The 23,172-nt window shown below is 37.6% G+C and overlaps 1 protein-coding gene and 1 pseudogene across 4 annotated transcripts; both read right to left on the minus strand.

Annotated features, from left to right (window-relative positions):
- Nucleotides 1–6,965: 6,965 nt before the first annotated feature.
- On the minus strand, nt 6,966–14,953 carry LOC110790597 (uncharacterized). 4 transcript variants are annotated; one of them, XM_021995381.2, is made up of 7 exons: nt 14,674–14,953; nt 12,034–12,192; nt 9,056–9,640; nt 8,826–8,966; nt 8,133–8,224; nt 7,649–7,717; nt 6,966–7,492 (listed from the first exon to the last, which is right to left on the minus strand). In XM_021995381.2, the coding sequence occupies exons 2-7, from the start codon at nt 12,164–12,166 to the stop codon at nt 7,061–7,063; spliced, it is 1,452 nt and encodes a 483-aa protein (XP_021851073.1). In that variant the 5' UTR covers nt 12,167–12,192; nt 14,674–14,953; the 3' UTR covers nt 6,966–7,060. The 4 variants fall into 4 exon arrangements, with proteins under 4 accessions (XP_021851073.1, XP_021851072.1, XP_021851074.1 ...); XM_021995380.2 differs by having other exon boundaries at nt 14,688–14,952; XM_021995382.2 differs by having other exon boundaries at nt 7,120–7,455; nt 14,688–14,948.
- A 4,129-nt stretch (nt 14,954–19,082) lies between these two features.
- Nucleotides 19,083–22,693, minus strand: LOC130466338 (uncharacterized; annotated as a pseudogene).
- Between the last annotated feature and the right edge of the window lie 479 nt (nt 22,694–23,172).

Below are 23,172 nucleotides of genomic sequence, written 5' to 3' on the forward strand. Positions count from 1 at the left end.
ATGAAAACGCTCGTAAATGTTGCACGCACAAAGCAAAGGAAGCTACGTGTTACCCTTAAGGGGTGTTGTATAGTGCGGGCACGCGACGACGAGCAAGGGAGCTCGTCGCCCGTGCGGTACGAATGCAGCGAGCAGCATAGCATGGCGCGCGCGCGAAGCAAAGGTGTTGGCCGTGTGTGCTATGCGATGGGCGTGGGCGAGGGGCAGGGCAAAGCGAGCAGTCGCGTGTGGGCAGCAAGCGAGCTGCGCCACAGCGTGCACTGCCTCGCGCCAGCGAGCGCTGGCTCGTGCAGCGAGCGATGGCTCGCGTGCAGCTAGCAGTGCCTTGCGAAGGAAAGCAGCAGCAGACGCAACACAGCACAGAGGCTGCGCGCAGCGTGGCCAGCGATGGCTGCGTGTGCGTGTGGCATGTGGCTGCGTGTTGCGTGGAGCTATGTGTGCCTTGTGCAGCGACCAGTCGTGCACACGATGGGACTTGGGCGCAAGCCCAAGTGCCTCGTCGTGTTACGATTGAATCGTTTTGAATTTTAATTTGAGATTTTCAGTTCGAAAATAATTTTAATTAATTTTAAAATTAATAATTTAAATTGTTTTCTCGGATTTTGATTTTGAATATTATAATTATTATAATTTTTATTTATACTAATTATTTTACTAAAATTAAACCTTGAATTAATTTAAATTCATTTAATTCAACTGAAAAATAAATTAAATAAAATGGATTCAATTATAAATTTATATGAGCTTTAAATTTTAATTAAATTTGTATGTTTCCGGTTAGACTAGAAATACATTTTTATGTTTAAAATTAGTAAAGCATATGAATTTATTGGTTTATGTGGGAGCAATTTTAGTCGTAAACTCTTGATTAGGTCTACAAATCCTTTAAGGTTAAACAACTTGATTAGAATTAATAAGGACTGAATAATTGGTAGATTATTGGTGCCCTTGATTAATTGCTGCAAATATTTATGTGATGCATACAATGTGTTTTTACTAACCAACTATGTGGGCCATTCATGATAATGAATGGGTGAATGGTATATATTGTATATGTACTGTTTTGTAGGTTATGAAGTGACTAGTATGGCCCAAATAGGATAGAAAATATGGTCTGCGTACCATTAATTTGAATGTAATTGGTCTAATGCACCAAATTTGTTTTTCAATTCAAATATGGTCTGCGTACCATCAAATAGTTGTAATTAGTTTAATTATAGTTGATCCTGTTTGAAGAAAATGGCGCATCCCACGGTGAAATTCAAGACGACGTTTCCAATCCATCTTCAAGACGGACTTTGAAGTTGAAGCTTCAAGATGAAGTCGGGCCATACTAGATCACATTTATCTTATGCATGCTTTAAGTTATTTATTGCTTTTAAATATGTCTTAAATATGCATGAGATTGAAGCTTGATTATGTTGCATGATTAAGGATTTTAGTTCACTTAAAATCTAACCAACATAGTAAGAGCCTTAAGTTCTAAACTTAAAAATTGAGTTAAAAGGTGTCATGCCAAAATAACACTTACTTGGATAACCTTTACATCAATCTAGTAATAGATTACGCTCAGCGAGGTGTTACTTATTGATCCTAAAGGGGTAAGGTACACAAATAATTGTGAGTACATGTTAGTTTTGGTGAAACTCAGCGATATAAGTAAGGAGTCCTTTTATGTCGTGGCAAAATCGATAGGTTTACCTCATAAGCTCTTAGACGTACCTATCAACCAAGAGTAGTTTCTAGACTATTAGCAAAAGGCTTTTGCTTACCTAAAAGATTTTAGAATTGAGTCTAAATACATAATGTGCTTAATTCTTCAATAGGTTTTAGGATCTTGGAATCATTTTATTCACACCTGCCGGAACACATAACTTGAATAAAATGCTTAATGAACATTAAATTATGCATGCATGCCAGAATTTAAGTTTATTAAGAGAAACCGTGAATGATTATTTATTTGTTTATTCTTTTCTATTGTAGTTTAACTATGGCAAACAACAATCAAAACATCATCATGGGTTCTGAGCTTATGGTCAAGCTGAACCTAACAAATTTTCTTGAATGGGAAGCTAAGCTAGTTGAAATAGTCAGACTCAATGGACTTGAGTATGTACAGTTACATCCCATGCCAAGCTACTATGCCAGAGACATGACCCCTGAAAGATTTGCCGCCTGGGAAGCGGATCTCAAAAAGGTTATGAGTCTCATGCTGAACAATATCCCTAATGAATGGGCTAGAAGGTTTGTAGCTTACGAACCTTTTACGCTCATCAAGAATCTGAGGGATATCTGTCGTGGAAGCACGGAGGACAGGGACCTGAACGTCCATGAGTTGATTGAATCAATGTCTGGTCTAAAGGTTAGTTCTCTTAACAGGTGTTATAGGATGGAGGTCCAAGAAACACATGTTCAGCTCCTTCGCACTAAACAAAGGGTAGGCGTCCCACTAAGGTTCCATGTGGATCTTATGCTTTCATATTTTGATCGCCTAAGTCTGCTAGGAACACCAATACGCGAAAGGATGGCAGTCTCTATCTTGCTCAATTCACTGCACAGTGGGTTTGGTCGCTTCAAGCAACTGTACCTAAGTGAACCAAGAGAAGAAACAGTTGCAGAATTTGTTCACCTTGTCAGAAAGGCTGAGATAATACTGGACTGTGAAGCCAAAGATTTACTCAAGGCTAAAGGGAGACCGTTCAAGAAAGGTGGAAAGTCCAAGGGCTATGCTAAATAAAAGCAGAACAAGTCCACATCAAGCTGTCTTTATTGTGATGGAATAGGCCATTACAAAAGAGAATGTCCGAAGCTAAAGGAAGATCAGAAGAACGGAACAGTCGTTCCATCTTCAGGTATTTTCGTTATAGACTGTATACTTGCTAATTCAACTTCTTGGGTATTAGATACAGGTTGTGGCTCACACTTATGTTCCAATCCACAGGGACTAAGAAGAAGTAGAAGGTTAAGCAAGGGTGAAGTCGACCTACGAGTGGGAAATGGAGCACGGATTGCTGCATTAGCTGTAGGAACTTATTATTTGTCGTTGCCCTCTGGGCTAGTTTTGGAACTGGAAGACTGTTTCCATGTTCCAAGTCTTACTAAAAACATCATTTCTGTTTCTTGCTTAGATTCTAAGGGATTTTCCTTTTTAATAAAAGACAATAGTTGTTCGTTTTATTTTAAACAGATGTTTTATGGATCTGCTAGATTAGTCAATGGACTTTATTTATTAGATCACGACAAACAAGTTTATAACATAAATACCAAAAAGGCCAAAAAGAATGATTCAGATCTCACCTATCTGTGGCATTGTCGATTAGGCCATATTAACTTGAAATGCATGGAAAGACTTCAAAAGGAAGGAATTCTAGAACCATTTAACTTAGAGGATTATGGTAAGTGCGAATCATGTTTACTTGGCAAAATGACAAAGCAACCTTTCTCTAAAGTTGGAGAAAGAGCAACTGGACTATTGGGTTTAATCCATACAGATGTATGTGGACCAATGAGTACAAATGCTAGGGGTGGTTTATTAAATAATGAGTCCCTTTCAATTTGACGAAATATTCAAGATACACTGTCAGGACCAGTCATGTGACTAAGAAATGTCTATCAAGTGAACTTGAATGTCAAAAGTTGAAAATGGTCCCTGGTCGGAGTTTTCTATAAATATGGACGCATAGAAAACGTTAGACGACTAGAATGCAAGATGACTAGTAGTTCTGTTTCTTGAACTATGTGGACATGGCAATGTCATAATCATTTGCATAGATACTTACTTTGGAAAAACTAGTATCGGACAGACCTATGAAACTTTAATGTAAGAGATGAAAATCTGTCATAAGTAAATTTCTGGTGGTGGGGGTGGGTCAGGGGGTAGTTTCGGGTGGTGGGGGTGGGTAAGGGGTGGTGGTTTCGGGTCATGGAGTGGTTTCGGGTGGTGGGGGTGGGTTAGGGGGTGGTTTCGCGGGGTGGTGGTGGGGTCATGGGGTGGTTTCGGGTGGTGGGGGGATAGTTTCGGGTGGTGGGGGGTGGGTAAGGGGTGGTGGTTTCGAGTCATGGAGTGGTTTCGGGTGGTAGAGGTGGATCAGGGGGTGGTTTCGCGGGTTGGTGGTGGGGTCATGGGGTGGTTTCGGGTGGTGGGGGGTGGGCCGTGTGGAGTGGTGCAGGTGGCTATGTGGTGGTTCAGGTGACCTTTGGGTGTTATAAGGTGGTCAAGGTTAGTTGAATGGTGGTGCATGTTTTTTTTAGAAGTGTTGGGGGAATGGGAATGGAAAAGGAAAAGTCTAGGGGGAGGTGGGGAATCAGGGTAGAAGGTTTTTTGGGTAACCCAAAAATGAAATTGGGTAAAGGGAATGGTGAAACATGCCAAGCAAACAACAACAAAGGGTATGATATCAGCCCATTCCCTTTCCCTTTCCTGAAAAACCCCAACCAACCGCCCCCTAAAAAAACATTGACCACCATTCAACTAACCTTGACCACCTTATAACACCCAAAGGTCACCTGAACCACCACATAGCCACCTGCACCACTCCACACGGACCTCACCATACTCAACCACCACTACCCGAAACCACCCTAAACCCACCAACACCACCCGAAAACACCCCCTTACCCACCCCCACCACCCGAAACCACCCCATGACCCCACCACCAACCCGCGAAACCACCCCCTGATCCACCTCTACCACCCGAAACCACTCCATGACCCGAAACCACCACCCCCACCACCCAAAACTATCCCCTGACCCACCCCCACCACCTGAAACCACCCCATGACCCCACCACCACCCCGCGAAACCACCCCCTAACCCACCCCCATCACCCGAAACCACTCCATGACCCGAAACCACCACCCCTTACCCACCCCCACCACACGAAACTACCCCCGGACCCACCCCCACCACCTGAAACCACCCCATGACCCGAAACCACCCCCCACCACCACCACCCCGATATCCACCCCAACCCTAAAAAATTGAAGAAAAAACAAGAATTAGAATGAAAATTACAATTTTTTTTTTGTGCAAATCATGTCTTGAAATGGTCAAATTCGACTATGGAATCTTCAGATCTAAGGATTTCATAGTCGAATTAGAACATTTAAACATCAAATTCATCCATAAAATTGTGAGGAAATAAAATTAGAGGGAGGGGGAGGCATCGCGGCGGAGGGAGCAAGAGAAGGTGGTTGGGAGGCGGCGGAGGGAGGGCAGCGGAGGGAGGGCAACGGGAGGGCAGAGGGAGGGTCGGCGGCGAAGGGAGGGATGGAGCAAGAGAGGCATTGAGGGAGAAGATGAATGCAAAATGAAAAAAATATCTCAAACTTTTTAAATCAAAGGATTTCATTCACATTCCCCTTCTATCCCATTCTTGATTTCATTCCGTTTACCCTGTGTGAACCAAACGCCCCCTAATCCCTTGTCATTTCCTTCTTACATCACCCTCTAGTGATTTTTAACTCCAAACCCGCCCCAAGAATTAAACCTAATTGCTCTACGGGGAATGTAATAAAGGAAACTTAAACACCATCGAGTCCAAATTCCCCTATTGAAGTTATCATTGTATTGAATGTTAAATTATCAAAAGTGTATAGAGTTGATATTTTTCATCTTTTCATGAATAACCTGAGTACATGGCCCATTATGATGAACATAAAAAGTGATTTACATGCCAAAAAAGGCACAAAAAGGTTATTCCACTATCGTTGTATTTGCTCTCATTCTATGACGCAAGCTTGTGGGGAAAATGCAAGAATATTCTTCAAGAATTGGGAAGCTTGTAAATTTGTAATGCCTCTTCTTTTTGTCACTGCACCCACCACAAATATCTCCCTCCATCTCATTTTACTTGCTCCCTTTGACTTAAAAACCTCCCACAAAAAAATAGTCAAATGAAACAAGTAAAATGAGACTAAGGAATCATTTGAGGACAAGAATAATGGTAGAAGTATGAGTTCGGAATTCCTCGGTTATAAAACTTACACTAGGGTCGAGCTTGACACCAATGTCCGTTTCTTAAAGCTAAAAAATTATACTTCAAGCTACCTTAAAAGTTAAAACCCGAAATTGAGTCCCAAAAATGTAGTCAAAATATGCACTTATTATTGACATTTATATAAAACTATCTATGGAGTATGTCTTTGCTAATATGTAAAATTGAACTAGTTAAAACTGAACTGGGATCGATTTTTCACAAGAATCACAAATTTCACAACCCTCTCAAGTCAACCTTATTTGTGCTCGGCTTTGAAAAGTTTCTCGGTACCAAATAGGCTTGTTATCACCCTAGGACATACGCCACAATATACCTTTAAAGTACTAACATTTAGGTCTCGCCTGGAATGATGGGAATAGGCCGAAAATTTGGTAATACATTACTCATCCTCCCCCTAGGGTAACAATTACACTGTTATCTTTCACCCCCAACTCCTTAACTTGGACTTTCATCAATCATCCCCTAATCGCAATCATCCCTCTACCAACGTCGTTCAATTACCACCGGTCGTTACTCTCTCCACTGTCGTTCTACCACCATCAACACATAAATCTCACAACGACCTCTCTTCTCTCACTATCATCTTTTTCTTGCCACCGGTTCAAATCATAGAAAGCTTTTTTGATGGTCGAATTACACCATCAAACCCCTAGATCTAGAGGTTTAAGGGCTGAGTTTGGCCATTTAAATCAATGGTGAAGAACTAGTTTGTATGAAATTTTGTTCGTATTTCTCTTTCCTCAAAAATGGAGAAGTTAATAGAGAATTGTGTCTGATGGTTGACAAGATGACGGTCGGATTTGACAGGCGACCGCCATATTGATGGGATGAAATTGGCATTCTGGTAAAAAGGAGAGAAATTCACTAAAATATCCTGTAGATTTTACCCTCTTCATTAATTCAAGGAATCCAGGCGAGCCCTTAGGGATCAAATAGTAAACCACTTAAGTCTGGAACTGCGGTCATCCACCAGCCATACACGCGATGACCTAGTCAACCAACAGCTTTTTATTTTCCTAGCAACCAATCAGAACTTGTTTTGCTGTTTTAGTGAATTTTCCTACCAACAGTCCAAGCCTAAAGTCAGAAAAAAAAACATGTAATACAAAAACTTCAGCAAAACTGAAATGCACAACACAGCACAGTCGATCAGCAGAGGAAAGCAATACGAAATAGCTAAACAGAAACCTAGAATTCTCATAACCATCAAGCTGTACAGGTACAGCACTACACTCACCAAAATTCTCATACATACTAAAAGACTGGATAATGTCTCAGCTGTAAAAGAGCCACCCAAGTAAGTTTTTACAGACCTAATCCTACAGTACGGCCATCTCTTCGTCGGAGTCCAGCAGTGTATTGCTTCTCCAAATCCAGCTGAAGTTGTTCTCTCTGCTTCTCTGCATCTTGACTGCTCATAGGTTTCGCGTCCACCTTCGCTTCGCCCTTCACACCCTACAATTGGCCATATGTACCAAGGCAACCTCAGACTCTAAAACTGTGTTAGTGAAGAATACTAATGGAAAACAAAAAACAACTTTTCTTTCGTATTAACTTACTCCCTATGCTAAGATAACCTTTCCACTATACTTAACTTAAAAAGTAGCCTGATGCAAGAGTATTGTGGGGAAAAAAAAAGGAGAATTACCATGAGTTTGTTGAACTTCTCTTGTCGCTCACGGTCAGAAAAAAGAGATGTATCCCAGTGATGGCTGGACTGTATGTATCAGAAAGCATTTCACAAAACCGTACATAAGCAGCAATTAAGGTGAATAGAAAATTAAGTAACAGGAGATAACGTGGTCCCTTCCTGTCTGGGAACTGGGATTGTCAACTTATCAGTATTTCAATATCCTCTATTGAACATGCCGAATGCAATCTCAATAACTAGAAAGCAATGACGAGAACTAATGTGTTGACTGATAAGGGTTGTCTAAACATAAATAAATCGCAAAAATGACAATCTAACAGCCAAAATCTGATCATAACTTGTTTCCATCTTGCTATCCACAGTAGAACTAATGAACTGCCAAGATTAGATATCTTAACAAGCACCAGGTTTACAAAAGCTGGAGCCAATCAATGAAAATCAAAATTGTGAAATAAGAAAAAGAAGAATATTTGAGAAATACCTCTTCTGTAGCACTGCTCTTTTTATTTCCCCATAGCAGCTTCTTCTTCTGATCAGCGGTCATGAACCCCGTACTTGTAAGATTTTGATTAACTGCACTAAGCAACACCAATTACAACCAAAATTGCACACAGACTAATCCAATGAAACATAACATCCATATTATATTTGGAATGCATAACAGCCTCACTAGCACACTCTATCATTAGCCTACTTCCCCTGGTCAGCGCAGCAAATTTTACACTTGTATACACCTTCCCTCAAAAGTGTCGAACATTAGAAATTTCCATTTAGAAGAGATGTTTTGGCACAAAGGAAGCAAAGCATTAAAAACTGACGAGTAGGAACAGTTTCCAGCTATGTAACAAGTTAACAAGCTCAACATGACTCATCAGTACTCCAAGTATTTACAGACTGTTTGGAACTTGGATCCTAATTCTATAATATGGCCTTATCAAATGTTGAAAGTTCAAAGATCATGAATACAGATTTGTGACAAATACATGCCCTGTACAATCTAAGCCAATGGATAAACTTATAGAAACCTCTGTATGTTCACTCCTAAGCCTAGACCTTCACCAACCGCCTCAATGTTATTTGGTATAGATTTAAATTAATACGCCACACAAAATTAGTGTTTATTTTTTTGGGTAAGCCAAACTAAATACAACTTGTTTCAATGATTTTCACTCACCTAATTGAGCAGCTTTTACGGCTGCAACTTTAGCAGCATCCAGACCCGTAACGGAATCATCACCAGAAACAAGGCCTTGCTCAGGTGACACTTTAGCCGCAAAATCTTCACTTTGCTTAGAACCTGATGATTGCCTTCCATCTGTTGAAATATTAAGAAACTTCAAATGACTAGGACCAACTACACAAGTTAAATAAAATTATTAGAAAAGACAGCCACAGAAATCCCACCTTTCCGATCATCACTGCCCAAGCTGAACTTAGACCTTTTGGCAGGAAACTCTTCACTCACAAAAGCAGACCTTTCTTCAGATCTTCCCCTAGCTCTACCATATTTTTCTTCATGCCCGTCCAACCCCTCATTTTTGCTCTTCTCCTGGTTGAACTTTGCACCTTCTGAATCCTTCACATCACTAGCGTCCTTTTTTGAGTTGAAATCACTTTGGTGCCCCCTAAAACTTCTGTAGTCCCTCTTTTCATCTTGGTGGTGATCTCTATCTCTAAAACGCCTATCACTGTCATCATACCTTCCTCCACGCCTTCCATCATATCTGGTCCTATCAGACCTATCTCTTGGATACCTGTCCACATCTCTGTAGCGATCCTTAGACCTATTATAGTCACTTTCTCGGTCTCTGTAATCAGACCTAGAGTGCTCATCGTGCCTATTACCTCTTGAAGACTGTCTATAAGAATCACTGCTGCGTCCATGTTGGCTCCTGTCAGATCTTCGGTCATCCACTTTATCATTGTTCCGTCTCTCATTGTTAGAAACTTTTGAAAATCCTCTTGAGCTATGATCACGTTTTGGACTCCCTGAAAATTGAATATAGTCACTGGTTGATACACTCCAGAAGGTCAGCAAAAAATAGAAATGTAACCGTATAACCCAAAATACGAGCAATAAAGATAGCAAAAAGCCACAATAGAACACACAAATGATCAACATTAAAAAAGATGATCTAACCTTCAAGGTAAAACTGTTTATATCCTCACCAAACCAGCAACAAGCTTTTCTATGGTAACATTTACCACAGTTAGCACTTTGAACTTCAGAAAATGGGACAGTTTACATCTAAATCAATATAAAAGTTCCAGAATGATGAGGAAGGACTTGCTTCACTATGCATAGCATACAAATTTAGGGGAGACCAACAGAGCCTCAAAAGTGAATAGGAGCGTATAGCTGTCCAAAATTATGTTTTACACGCATCAATCTAGAAGCTCCTAAACAAAGCTGCACTCATTCTACCAGTCTCAATTTGAAGGGGGTCATTCAGAATGTTCATTCATTAAAAGAGACAGTATCAACATCATATACAAACTATATATTGTGTACTGAGCACCACTGACATGTGAGATTGTTTGATAAACATCCAGTACATGGAACTTAAAATTTTATAAGCTTTCATTTTTCGACCTTTCCAGCGTTTCCATAAGCAGGACTGCAATAAGACGGTGGGAGTTATAAGCTAAGCAGTAGCAACAGTCCAAGTATACGCCTAGGGAAATCAGAGCTTACATATTTTTCACACACTATTAAGTTATAGACACTCATGTTAAAGATTAAGTGCCATGAAGTTAAGCTATAAAAAACATTGATTTTTTCATAGTAATAAGACTACTTACATTATGATGAAATATCTAATGATTTTTATCCTAATAATATTAATACTCAAATAAAGATCAGATATCGAATTATCGATGCATAACCAATAACCAAGTATCTAATCTTTTTTGCAAGATTCGATAATTTAGGAGCTCAGTTAGAATGAAATGAAGAATCATTGGAAGAATTCATAAATCAGTACTCTGAAAGTAAGAATTTCATAGAATTTTGTTTTTACTTCAGGTGAAAGAGAGAGAGAAAATTCAAGGCACAAAATAGTAATGACTGCTTACTGCTAAACTTTCCCATGTGCATAAAACAAAATAATCGTTCCACGGCCTCATAGATAAGAAGAAAGTATTCAACTGTTTTATCTTAGCAACTTATAAACCTTGCTTCAAAGCAGTTACGGAAAACAAATAGAAAATTTTGAATAAAATCAGCTTTAATTATAATTTTACCCTCACCCCTACCCACAAAAATAGGAGTGAGAGAATTTAAGCGAGGAGGTAAGAAAGGACATAAAGAATACCGAACCATGTCAGCACCAACCAATAATGAAATGGATGTGCGTTATACAAATTACCCTAGAATAGAAACGCTAATGTCTCAACTACTGATTTCACTTGATTGACTAAACTTGGGTTTCTCATTCGAACCCTAGATAAGAAATTGATCGTATAAACGTAACTTCTACGGGCACTGAACAATCATCCATAGACAGAGAGCAGTGCTGATCCTACCTTTCGCGCGCCCAACACATTCCGGATCATATTTCATGTTGGATCATGTCAACAGACAATACACCCTACTTAAACGTTTCCAAGTATCATAACACATTATTATTTAATTTATATAAAAATAAGAATTCATCACTCCATAAAAACTTAGAAGGATAGTAATAGATACTCAGAGTACACAGATACACCTCTTGCCGCGCTCGAGAGACTACCAGACTACGAGTCTATTACTCCTTGATACTTACACAGTTACACCTTAGCACCTCAGGTAGTCAGCTGCACTTTATTTGGCAATTTGACACAACCAAGTAAGCTTACTGAAATGACAAGCCTGTAGAGTACTTCCGAAAATAAAAGATACTCGATCATTAACTGGCTGGAAAGCTATTTCAAGCCACTCCAGAAACAGCTTGTGAGAGCTTCTCGACGAGCTTATTTATAATAATATAAGGACATACTCATAGCTGAAATGGTAGGTGAAAGGTGTCAAACACTACTCTTCTTAGGAAGGATAAACAGCCACTCAAGACCAGAAACACCATTCAGTGGCATGTACTTTCTTTCTCCTAAGAGGCTCAAGGCAAGTCAATGCATTTGTACAGAAGTAAAAGAATAGTAAACAGGTCCATTTTAAACCTTCACTATCCTAAAAAGAATAATAGAGTTGAATGTATCAATATTAGCTAAGAAAGAAGCATGACAAGGAATTACAGAGATATCAGTAAGGGAATAATAAATAGAGAAAGGAACAAAATTTCTATAGTTCATTTATGTAGGGGGTTCCACGTGATATCTCCTCTATAACATTCAAACTACATGACCACAGACAGGAGCAGAAATAAAGCAGCTAAAAGACTAACCATTTTCATCAGACGATCCAGAAACTGGCGAGCGACGCCTATATTTCCGGCTGGCTGCTTCATTAGTAATCTTGCGAAATCCAGCCTTCAGATCATTACTTTCTTGGGCTGGCGGGGACAGATCAGAATCCATAGTGACAAGGCAAATATAACTAAGTCCTGCACAGATATGTGATCGTAATAAACACATCAATAGGTTATCCAATTTATCCAATGAACTACACGAAGTAGTATCAGATTCTTATCACTCTACTAAGGCAAGCAAAAAAAATCACTTTTTAAAATGTAATTCCCTCCAACTGCCTGTGGCTCAAGCACCGCCAGCCAAATATAAGGAAAGGAGAAGAGAATAAGAAAAAGATACGAAGTATAACACATACATATTGTATTACTATCAGTCCGTATGACAGTAAAAAATCAAATCATGTCGCTTAGTATCAAATTTCACTAGTTCCACCTCTTTAATAAGCATGGAAGTCCATGAAGACACACATGAACTGCACCAAACTAGCTTGACATGATCGAAAAGAATAAACAATCGGGAAACAAAAAAGAACAAATATACTATAGAACCATATCTTCCAATAAGAAGCTCCCACTAACGCTCAATAAATGGATTGATTGCTAAAATCAAGAGAACTATGTGTAGGTAACTGATAAAGCCCTCGTGATTGAAACCCCAATCCCCAATAAATCACCACGGACCCTAAATCTTTTAACGAAAACCGTCACTTAACCCTGAAAAATAAGATTAAACAACCTATTAGTTTAACCTACTTATCCCTGATGCCTGATCCACAATAACATAGGAATACAAGATAACCAACACCACCACAGCCACCCCTAGCCTAGCGCACACAAAAAATTTACAACAATAAGCAACTAAGATTAGCCCAGCTAAACAAACTCATAATACATAGCTTTTAAAACAAACAGAAAGTCAGCAAACATTTCATGATACGCAACTCAAGCAAAATTAAAATATTTTGGAAACCAAATTACTTTTAGGATAAATTGTTCTTTACCACCTACAAAAATCAAAAAATTATTTTTACCACCTAAAAAACTAAAACTTGTATTTTTACCACCTAAAAATATTAAAACTTATTTTTTACCACCTGAAAACGAAAAAATAGATGAAACTTTTATGTGTGGCTACCTAATTCAATCTTCCTCCAACTTTTAACACTCCCTGCGTGATTTTCTTTAACTCTTTCACCCTTCTCTCTTTACTTCCTATAAAATTTTGTCAATTTTCTAAATTAATGGTGGTGAAAGATCATGTGAATTCATGGAAGATAATGAAGCGGGGGAAGAGAAGAGACTTAAATGCATGCAATTGTGGAAGCAGAGAATATATCAGAAATATTACCGTTATCGTGGAAGCAGAGAATATTTTCATCTATTTTCCCATTTTTTAGGTGGTAAAAAATAATTTTTTGATTTTGTTAGGTGGTAAAAGATAATCTATTCTTACTTTTAATTTTGTATAATGGCAATATTAGCTAACAGAAACCTGAGTAGACGCAGCATCCTCCCTGAGCTAGGGAGAAAAGGCTCGTTTTCATAGTTTTCCATCCTAACATAACAGGGTTATGAACAAAAGCATGCGAAATTAAGCCGAACGGTTGAAGTGGTTCAATGGTATTGAGGCCATGTAAATCATCAAACTTCTAAAGGCATCAGGAGTTCAAATCTAACCTAATACACTATCCACTCATGAAAAAAACCACCACCACCACCACCTACGATCTCCTCAAGCTCCAGACTTCAATTTTAAAGATTAAAATTTAAAATAAACAAATAAATTTGCCCAAACTCACAAGTTTTACTACGGCTCCATTTGGTTCAATATTAGTAAAGGAAGGGAAGAGAAGAGAAAGGAAGGGAATAGAAAGGAAGAGAAAGGAAAGGAAATAAAATATATTTTCCCATGTTTGGTACGATGAAAGAAAATGATAGGAATCCCATGTTTGGTACAACATTAGTAAAGGAAGAGAAGGGAAGGAAAGAAAAAACGTGTGTTTAAGCTTTAATATTTTGTTTGACAGATATAATTTTTTCTTTCCTTCCGAATTCCTCCAATTTTGGGAGGAAAGGAAAGTGAAACTTTTATACAGTGAGCTTTCCTTCCAATTCTCTTCATTTCCTTTCACTTCCCATACAATTTTCTGAACCAAATATAAGAAACTTTATTTTTCCTTCCCTTTCTTTTCTTTTTCCTTCCAATTCCTCCCAACCAAATAAAGCCTACGTAAAAATTTGTTCCATCAAACTAAAGATTTATTATGCCCTTAAATCATTGCTCTTTTCTACTGTACCCCCTCCTAAAGAAAAAAACAAATCCACAAAACAAATTGAAAAGAGTAGGATAATTTTCAAGAACAATTATGAAGTGAGTATGGACTAATTAGACAAAAAAAAAACACCAAAACAATACAACAAACAAGCCAACAGTTTAGCTGCAAGATTTCAACATTTGTAACTTCATATCAGGTAAAATCCATCATCCCCACATGAGACTAAGCACTTTTTGGATCTATATTAAAAAAACTACATATAAAATCAACAAAAAGTTCCAAAGAAATCGATATAAAGAAGAGATAAGTAAAGAAAAAACGTGAGGAAAAGAAGCTATACAGTAATGTCAATACCGATAACAGCAGCGGCGGAGAAGGAGAGGTGGTTGGAAGTCCCCAAATTGAAAATCCACAATGGCAGAAGCGCCGCCGTGTAGAGGTGGTGATACAACTAAAAAACGGTGGTTTTGTTGGAGGAGAGTAGTTAGGGGTTTAAGAGGAGGAGGAGGAAATCAGAACTCCGGAAGCGGGTAAAGGAGGACGACGAAGAGCAGCTGTCCTGCAAGTTGGAGGTTGAGGAAAGAGAAAATTCATTTGGGGCAATTTTTTCACTACGAAACTTAAATTTACAATACTATCCAATTGCTATCAAAAAAAAAAAATACTATCCAAAAACAAAATGAATAAAACTTGATTTTCTCATCCTGACTCCTGAGCGGCAGAGCCGTCAAAACGGGTACTTGAGTCAGGTTCGGTTCGGGTTAACTCGGATCTCAGGTCATAATCAGGTCGTGTCGGGTCTTGTAACCTAGGTTCGGTGGGGTTATGTCGGTTTATTTTTTCATTCAGGTACAGGTCGGGTACGGATAGAGTCATGTTTAGGTTGGTTTTAATTTCTGGTTCGGGTCTTATCTAGTCGGGTTTATGCCGATTTGTAGCAGGTAATTTCGGATTATGGTCAAGTTTGGATCGGATAATTATCGGGTCGATCAAAATTCAGGTCGGGTTCACTCCCGTCTGGTCCGATAACTATCAGGTCTGGCCAAGTTTTTAACCTATGATTATTTTTTATAAAAATTACTTTAAATCATCCAACATTTCGACGATTTTCCGTCAATAACCCAACATTTGGATTATTATCTAATAATTCAACATTTCCCCCCCCTAAAAAAAAAAACTTTGATATTTCCCTTTAAATTTTCCCAATTTTTTGTACCTCGTCCCTCTTCCTGTTTCTCTAACTTGTCGGAAAAAATGGTTGAATTCACCATTAAATTTTCCACTTGCTGCTCCCTTCTAGAAAACTCATTATCTTCGACACAACAACAACAACAACATCATCATCATCTTCATCGTTGTCGTCATAATCGGTCTTCAATTAACTAAAATCGCATCCCTTAAAATTCATTTGTTGCTTTCTTCGTCACCTTCTTCATATAATTATCATCGGCATCATCAACTCATCAAATCGTCAACTTCTTGGTCATCATCGTCTTCAATTAATCTAATAGGAACCCCCGCAAAATAACTTCATTTTCAACATTCAGATACCACAAAATAAACTAGCATGAAATAGACCAAGGAAACAACAACAATAAACTAACCACATTATAACTTATTAAATCCAAATAAATAAAAAGTGCAAACCCCAGAAAAATATTATCCTGAAAATAAACAAAAATTAAATCATAAGAACATTGAATAAAATTATTAATTACCTGAACAACATTTTATGTAAAATCAGAAGGAATCTACCATGGAAATTTGAAATCGAAAGATTTTGGGTTGGTAGTAACACACCCAGGATTAACTGGTGGGTAACCTCTAATTCTCCTGCAATAACAAATCAAACTTTAGCAACAAAAATTACTTTAATACTTTTCGAATTAAAAAAATGGGATAGAGAGAATAAATTAAAAATTACCCATTTTTCAACCCAATTGTCAAGTTTTTGGACTGAGGGAAGGGAGTGGTAGGAGAGACAGAAGGGGTTCGTGATTGTGAATTTAGTGAAGACAACGCAAAAGAGCATAATGGAGATGAAAGAGTGAAGGTGAGAGAAAGAGAGAGGCTGAGTAAATTGGCGAGAATAGAGTGTTTGGTGGTGGTGGTGGTGGGGGGATGAGGTGGGGAGAAGCGGTGGGGTGGTGGATATTGAGAGTTGCGGGGGAGGAAGAAGATGAGTTATCGAGTACAATAACTAAAAATTTGTTGGTTTGATGGTTCGTGGTGGAGACGAAAGCTGGAGAATAGAGAGATTTTGACTAAAAAAAACAAATTTGAGGGAGGGGGATGGAAGACATGGTGATTTTTTCTGGTGGGCTGGAAGAAGGTTGTGAGGGGGGCGGCGAGAGGAAGAAGAAGGTTGGGATGAAGGAGGTGAGACCGATATGGAAGAGGTAGAATTTTTTTTTTTAAGTTAACCTTGTTAATCGGTTTCCGGTCAATTGGGTTCAACTAAAGTTGATGGGGGGCAAAGGTTGGATTATTAGATAATAATTCAAATGTTGGGTTATTGATGGAAAATGGTCGAAAGGTTGGATTATTTAAAGTAATTTTTCCTTATTTTTTTCCTTATATTTTAATAATTAATGGTCAACATTTTTCAAATTTAGTTTTATTCAAATCAGGTCATCGTGTGTTCTTGTCAAGTCAATACATATATAAAGTTAATATGGATTTCGAGTTAGTAACTGATTTGGTCATCCCAAAATATTCAAGCGTAAAATATTTACTCCACGATTCGGGTCACTAACAAGTTATGTCTGGTAATAATCTGGTTAAGACCATTGTGGTAAGGTATCGAATCGGGTTCAGATCTTTGTCCAATTGGGTCAATTCGGTTATCGGTCATCTTTGGATCGGGTGTCCGGTTCAGGTTCGGGTCAAACAACATCGAGGGTTGAAATCGGTTGTTGGTTTTGTCGGGTCGGGTATGGGTTACTTGTTTTACCAAATTATGGGTCATGGTCGGTTACGGGTTTGGTCAGTCTAGGTCGGGTTCTCTGGTTGGGTCAGTTTTTTACCGTTCTACTGCGAGTAAGGTTCGATTTGTTCCATTTTACTTACTTCGTATTTCGACAAAATCCTAACCTTTTTTTTCAAGTACAAAATCCTAACCCTTTAAAAAATAAGGAATGTCTCAATTTTTTTTAAGATTAGAGAATTATTGCCCACCCTTGAATTCCTTCTTGAAAAAAATGGGTTTTTATCTTAAAAATAGTATAATTACTGCCCCACCTTTTGCCCTTTGTCTAAAAATAAAAATCAGACACATGTCCACTTTGTTTGAAAAAACGAGATTTTAAGTGTCCACCTTAGTTTGTCATCTCTATTTTCTTCCTCAAGCTCCATACATCTATTTCTCCTGAATCCTCTCTATCTTCCTCACGCTTAATCTCTTTCATGATCTACAAGGACCTTTCTACAATGGTCATCCTAAAGATGACCACCACTAGGAATGAATTGTAGCCACATAAGTATTTTATTTTATCCTTACATTTAAATTAAATAATATATTTTAAAGATATAAATCGTTTTATATCTTTAAATTTAAATGACCAATTTCTTTTATGAAAATAGTTTTTGTAATTCCTAAATTTTCCTAAATCAATAAATAGAATAATTAGGAAAGTTAATTAACAATTAACTTAATTTCTCTCTCATCTTGTTAAGCTAACCAATAATTATCACTAACTATCATTATGTGGTCACTACGACAGAAAATGCTTTTAATAGCGCTTAATAATGCTTTTAACAACGCTTCTTGAAGCGCTGTTGTTGGCTCCGCTATTAAAAGTAAAAGGTACCTTTAATAGCGCTTTTCAAAAGCGCTGTCATATGTAATATTAGGATAATTCAAATTTTTCTTTCATAGCACTTTATAAGCGCTATTAAAGAAACGCTATTAAAGGTTTACCGCCAATTTTTAAATTATTTTCTAATAGCAGATGTATATAGAGCGCTATCAAAGTTATTATTATTATTTTTTTTATATTTATTATATACCTGAAAAGTATCTCATTTTTTGCCACAAAATAACACCATATATTGAAGAATAGTAAATAGTTGAAAATTAATTTCCAAACCTGAATTAAAAGAATTTTTGCAATTGTAACCCTAATAAAACCGATTACATAGATCTAAAATAAAATTCTAAACATTAAACTACGTAAAATACATTAATTAATAGAGTCTTATTTTTTTTGTTCCTTCAACATAACCTAGCTATTATACAATTGTTGAACAACATGGCGCACCCATTCGGTTCTTACTTAGTCAATCTGCTCCTTGTCATAACTTGGAAACTGACAATCTGAAAAGTACTGCGAAACAATGGGGTATAATAATTCATACATATATAGAAAGGAAAAACCCGAAAGAATTAGTATTACCATAAACAATAAGTGCCATACATGAAAAAAAATTGAACTTCACATTATAGTAATAGATTATGATGTTTTTGGAAAAGAATTACAGATAATTCCTTGCTGATATATTATCAATTGAAGCTACGGAGATGGATCCGAGATGGATGCCATGAAAAATCTGACTCAAAAACCAAGAGGTTCATCTGGGATGTCAGATGTAGGACAAAGTAAACAGTTACACAAGACAGTAGTAGTCCAAGCAAAGGAATCTAGTCTACCAATAAGTGAAGGCAAAAGAAGTCTTGTTCATCAAATCAGACTCGTAGCCCTTCCATTTTGTTTACTCAGACAAAAGTGACAAAGATGAAGATGGTCCGAGTACCATTACAGAATAAGATTGTTCCTTTGACATCAGAAGCCATAAGTGAAAAGTATAGTACATAGCCGGTTCTTAAGTTGTGGAGATCTTTACAGGGAATGCGTACTATTAATGAATCTCTAAAGTGTTGCATGTCCAAGGAAGCCACTAATCACTAGCTACCACACTAAGTATTTTGCAAGTGTTAATCCAACTCTTAGGCGCTATGGATCTTGACAATAAAACAGAATAAAACAATAAAATCTTGATAAATATAGCATACCTTTATCACTTCATGTGACGCAATCCCGCCTATGAAGGAAGAGACCGCATGTAGCTCTGCAGCCCCAAACTGGGAGATTTAATTTATGAGATCCTCGAACAAGATTGATCAATTGCAGCCAAGATCAGCTAGTAAGCTGACAACTAGTCTTTAGTCGAGATATATCTTCATCTATCTCTCTGCCAAGATGAAGTTTACACATTTAGATTCAGTCCCACAACAACCACATCGCAATATATTCCAAAGAGAATGAGGAGCTACCACTGGCCGGCCAGCAAAACTGTTATAGTTAGCACCAAATTGGTCTACATCTCGCAACAAGATATAAAACCCAAGAGCCATATTGTAGCAGGGACAAAAAGCATATTTCCCAGAAGAAAACCTGAGCAAAACTGACGGGGAGAGAGACTATCTATTTCCATATTAATATAAGTGTAGACTTCAACCAAAGATAAGTAAAACAATACTGACATATGACAATAAAAATGTCACCTACCTGTATTCCTCATCTGTCAAATACTTCTGCAACTTAGAAAGGCTTAGAGAATTGAACTCCTCCTGAATTATACGATCTCTGCATACCTAGAAAAACATAGTTACATTAAGAAACAAAACCATTAGGAATATAAAAAAGAATATTATTGGATCTTCTCAATCCTCTATTGGCTAGGATGTCTTCAATCATGAAAAATCTCAAACTTATGGAAAAAACATAATAACTTATGACAAAACAAAAACGAAGTATACATACTTCTTAATTGAAGCTATGTATTAACCTCCAACTTTAGAATGCAAAATCTCCCATCTTCCTAAATTTGTAGTTCCAATTCTGACGTCCTACTTCCAAAATATCATTAAAATTCAAACAACAATTCAGCATGTCCAATTCTGATGTCCTAGTTCCAATTTTTAGTTCCAATCATTATATAAGGTAACTAAGTTCACATTGAACCACAAACATATTTTGCTGCTCCTCCTACCCCAAGTGTAGAAACGCTTTTTTTATAGTGCTGACACTGAAATATAATGTGTCCGAACACTGGCAAGCTCCCACCAAATCGTGGGTTCTAATTGATTGGTATCACTATCTAAGCATGCGATATGGCATAGCGAAAGTACCATAAAACGTATTCAGCAAGTGAAGGGTAAAAGATTACTCAAAGTATGATTTCCACCTATCACACAGGCAAACTCCCAGTTGGTATAGAATCAACAGCAACTTATAATAACATAAGATGATTCAGCTTTTGGTGCAACAAATGCCAGAAATTTAAAGTAGAGAGAATCCCATACAACTATTTAACTATTTTGCATCAAATTTTATTCAACAAACTGTGAAGAAGAAAGTATTGAGCAACTGACCCAAATAACAGTCCCAGAATTTGGCAATTCTGAATCATTCCTATTAATGGCAGATGGCAGCGTCTGATGAAGAGGAGCAAATGCCCCAAGTCCTGCAGTTTCAAGAACATTGCAGCTCCCTAAAGCCAGCCCTTTTGGTAAACCCTTCTTCTCCATGTATTCTTTCAGATTACGCACAATTGTCTCTGTCGGATTTTCAGCAACTCCATGAAACTTCTTAACATGAACTGTTAGTCTGTTACTGCTGACGGTGCAGGACCTTCTGAACCCATTTTTCCAACAATCCAGATACTACTTTAACAAATATTATACCACCAATATGAGCTACAATAGTCAATAACCTGCATCAGAACACATTGTTAGATCAACCTGATAAAGTAAGAACATTTTTTCAGAACAAAATCAACACCAATAAAGTCTATCAGCAATTAAAAACTTTTTGCATAATAGTATGCCTGAAAATTTCCACCCCCTCCCATTTTCATTATGGAAAATTTCCTAAATTTGTAGTTCCAATTCTGATGTCCTACTTCCAAAATATCATTAAAATTCAAACAACAATTCAGCACTCATTGTAACAATCCTATAGGTTTTGTACTTTGTCAAGCCCCTAGCTCTTGAGAGTCTCTTTAACTTATTAGCAACCGCAGAAGCACAATATTATAATTAAAAAAACTCTTATTAGTTGACAAAAAAAAAGAATCTTACTTTCAAAATTTCAGCCTTTTAAAATAAGAAATTGTAGACAATGGTTAAAAAGCTCCTAGTTTTACAACCTGGTGAGCTTCCAGGCGATGCGAGATACCTAAGCATAATAGTATGTAACATCCACAATCTCTGCCTCCTCAAGCAACCCAACACAAGAACACCTAAAATTCAAAACCCTCAAATTTAGACAATTCCGACCTACTGATGCTTCAGGCAATAAACTGCATAAATTATAACAAACAAGCACTAAAAATCTTACATAGGAGTAGATAGCACTGCAGGAACTAATGCTTCAGTATATTTAAATGTGAGCTTGGACCATACTCAATCACTTTATCAGTCCATTCTTTCTCTCCTACAATCTCAATAATACAATTTTGTCGTCCCACCAAGACCTCAAGAAGCTTGAGTTTTTTACAATTAAACACCTCAAATCTAAGCAAAGACGGGCAACTCAGTACTTGCCGATCATAGATGCTCTCTAAATTTGGCAAGTCAAAAAGCATAAATTTTGTTAACTTTGTAATAGTTATACAAGTTGGGTTAACTTTGTAATAGTTATTACAGATTTCATCTTCTTACAGTGTTTAATTTACATGGAATGACATGAGTGAATTGATTAATGGATTATGGTAGCCATAAGTTTTTCTCCAATGCAATCATGAAATCAAATAATTCGACAACCTATTATCAAAATTAAGAATCAAAACCCAATTACAATCTAAATGCTCACTACCTAGGTATACCAATTCAGAGGAACAAAAACCCATAGCCCATAATTAACCCAATCAAAATTAAACCAAACATAATCAACAAATTCCGCAAATTTTGTGGATGAATTACCTTAAAATTCAATTTCGTAGTGAGAAGAAGCATCGTAGGGCGCAGGGCGAGAGAAAACGCCGCCATCTGAAATAAATCGCCGCCGCCTGAAGGAACTCGTCGCCGTGTGAAGGACTTTGGTAGGAGGGTTTCGGCGTCCATTGAGACTTTTGGGGTTTTGAGGTTTTGCAGATTGACTGAAGAGAATCCGAGGAGAGAAAGAGTTAGGCGGTTAACTTTTTACTCGTTTTAACATTTTGTTCCCTATAATAAACGGGAAGTCTTTTTTACTATAATAAACGGGTAATATGATAGCGCAGAAGATCTAAACGCTATAATATGTGAACATATCACAGCGCTTTTTAGATAAGCGCTATAATATGTTGTTTTTTAAATTTTTGATAGCTGAAGAGGCAAAAGCGCTATTAAATAAACGCTATTAAATGACATTTCTGTAGTAGTGGGTATCCATTGGCCGACGAACCAACTCCGTCGTTCTTCATCGCCCATCATATCATTCATTGGTATCGGGTGTTGTTCATCGTTTATCTGGAACTTCAGGGTTTTGGGTTTTGTGTTTCATCTAGGTTTGATCGTTCTTCCCTAATCCAAGTTTATGGGTTTTTGGTTTTGGGTTTCCTAGACCTGAAATCAATGGGATGAAATAGACGAAGGTGTTGGTGATATTGAAGCAAATAACAATGAAATTCGATGCTTGTCATGGCCGGAGATTTGGGAAACGACAGACATTGGTTGTCGTCCGGAAAAATTGGTGTCACGACTGAACGGGAATTCGTCGTGAGTGGGTTTATTAAATTTGAATATCGTCGGTGGGTTGAATAATAAGGTTTTTTTCTTTAGGGTTGTACTGAACTGAACTAGACTGAATTGAATGCTCCCGAACTAAACTTAAATGAGCTGAATTTAACTGCCAAA

The sequence above is a fragment of the Spinacia oleracea genome, chromosome 1 (assembly GCF_020520425.1).
Source record: "Spinacia oleracea cultivar Varoflay chromosome 1, BTI_SOV_V1, whole genome shotgun sequence".
In the NCBI taxonomy this organism is placed as follows: domain Eukaryota; kingdom Viridiplantae; phylum Streptophyta; class Magnoliopsida; order Caryophyllales; family Amaranthaceae; genus Spinacia; species Spinacia oleracea.

What these genes read in the sequence shown, in the direction of transcription:
- LOC110790597 (XM_021995381.2), bottom strand. Translation starts at nt 12,166, where the DNA reads ATGGATTCTGATCTGTCCCCGCCAGCCCAAGAAAGTAATGATCTGAAG. An exon ending in AGAGCAGTGCTACAGAAGAG is followed by an intron (nt 7,718 to 8,132) that starts GTATTTCTCAAA and finishes TGATACATACAG; the next exon opens with TCCAGCCATCACTGGGATAC. An exon ending in AGAAGTTCAACAAACTCATG is followed by an intron (nt 7,493 to 7,648) that starts GTAATTCTCCTT and finishes ACACAGTTTTAG; the next exon opens with AGTCTGAGGTTGCCTTGGTA.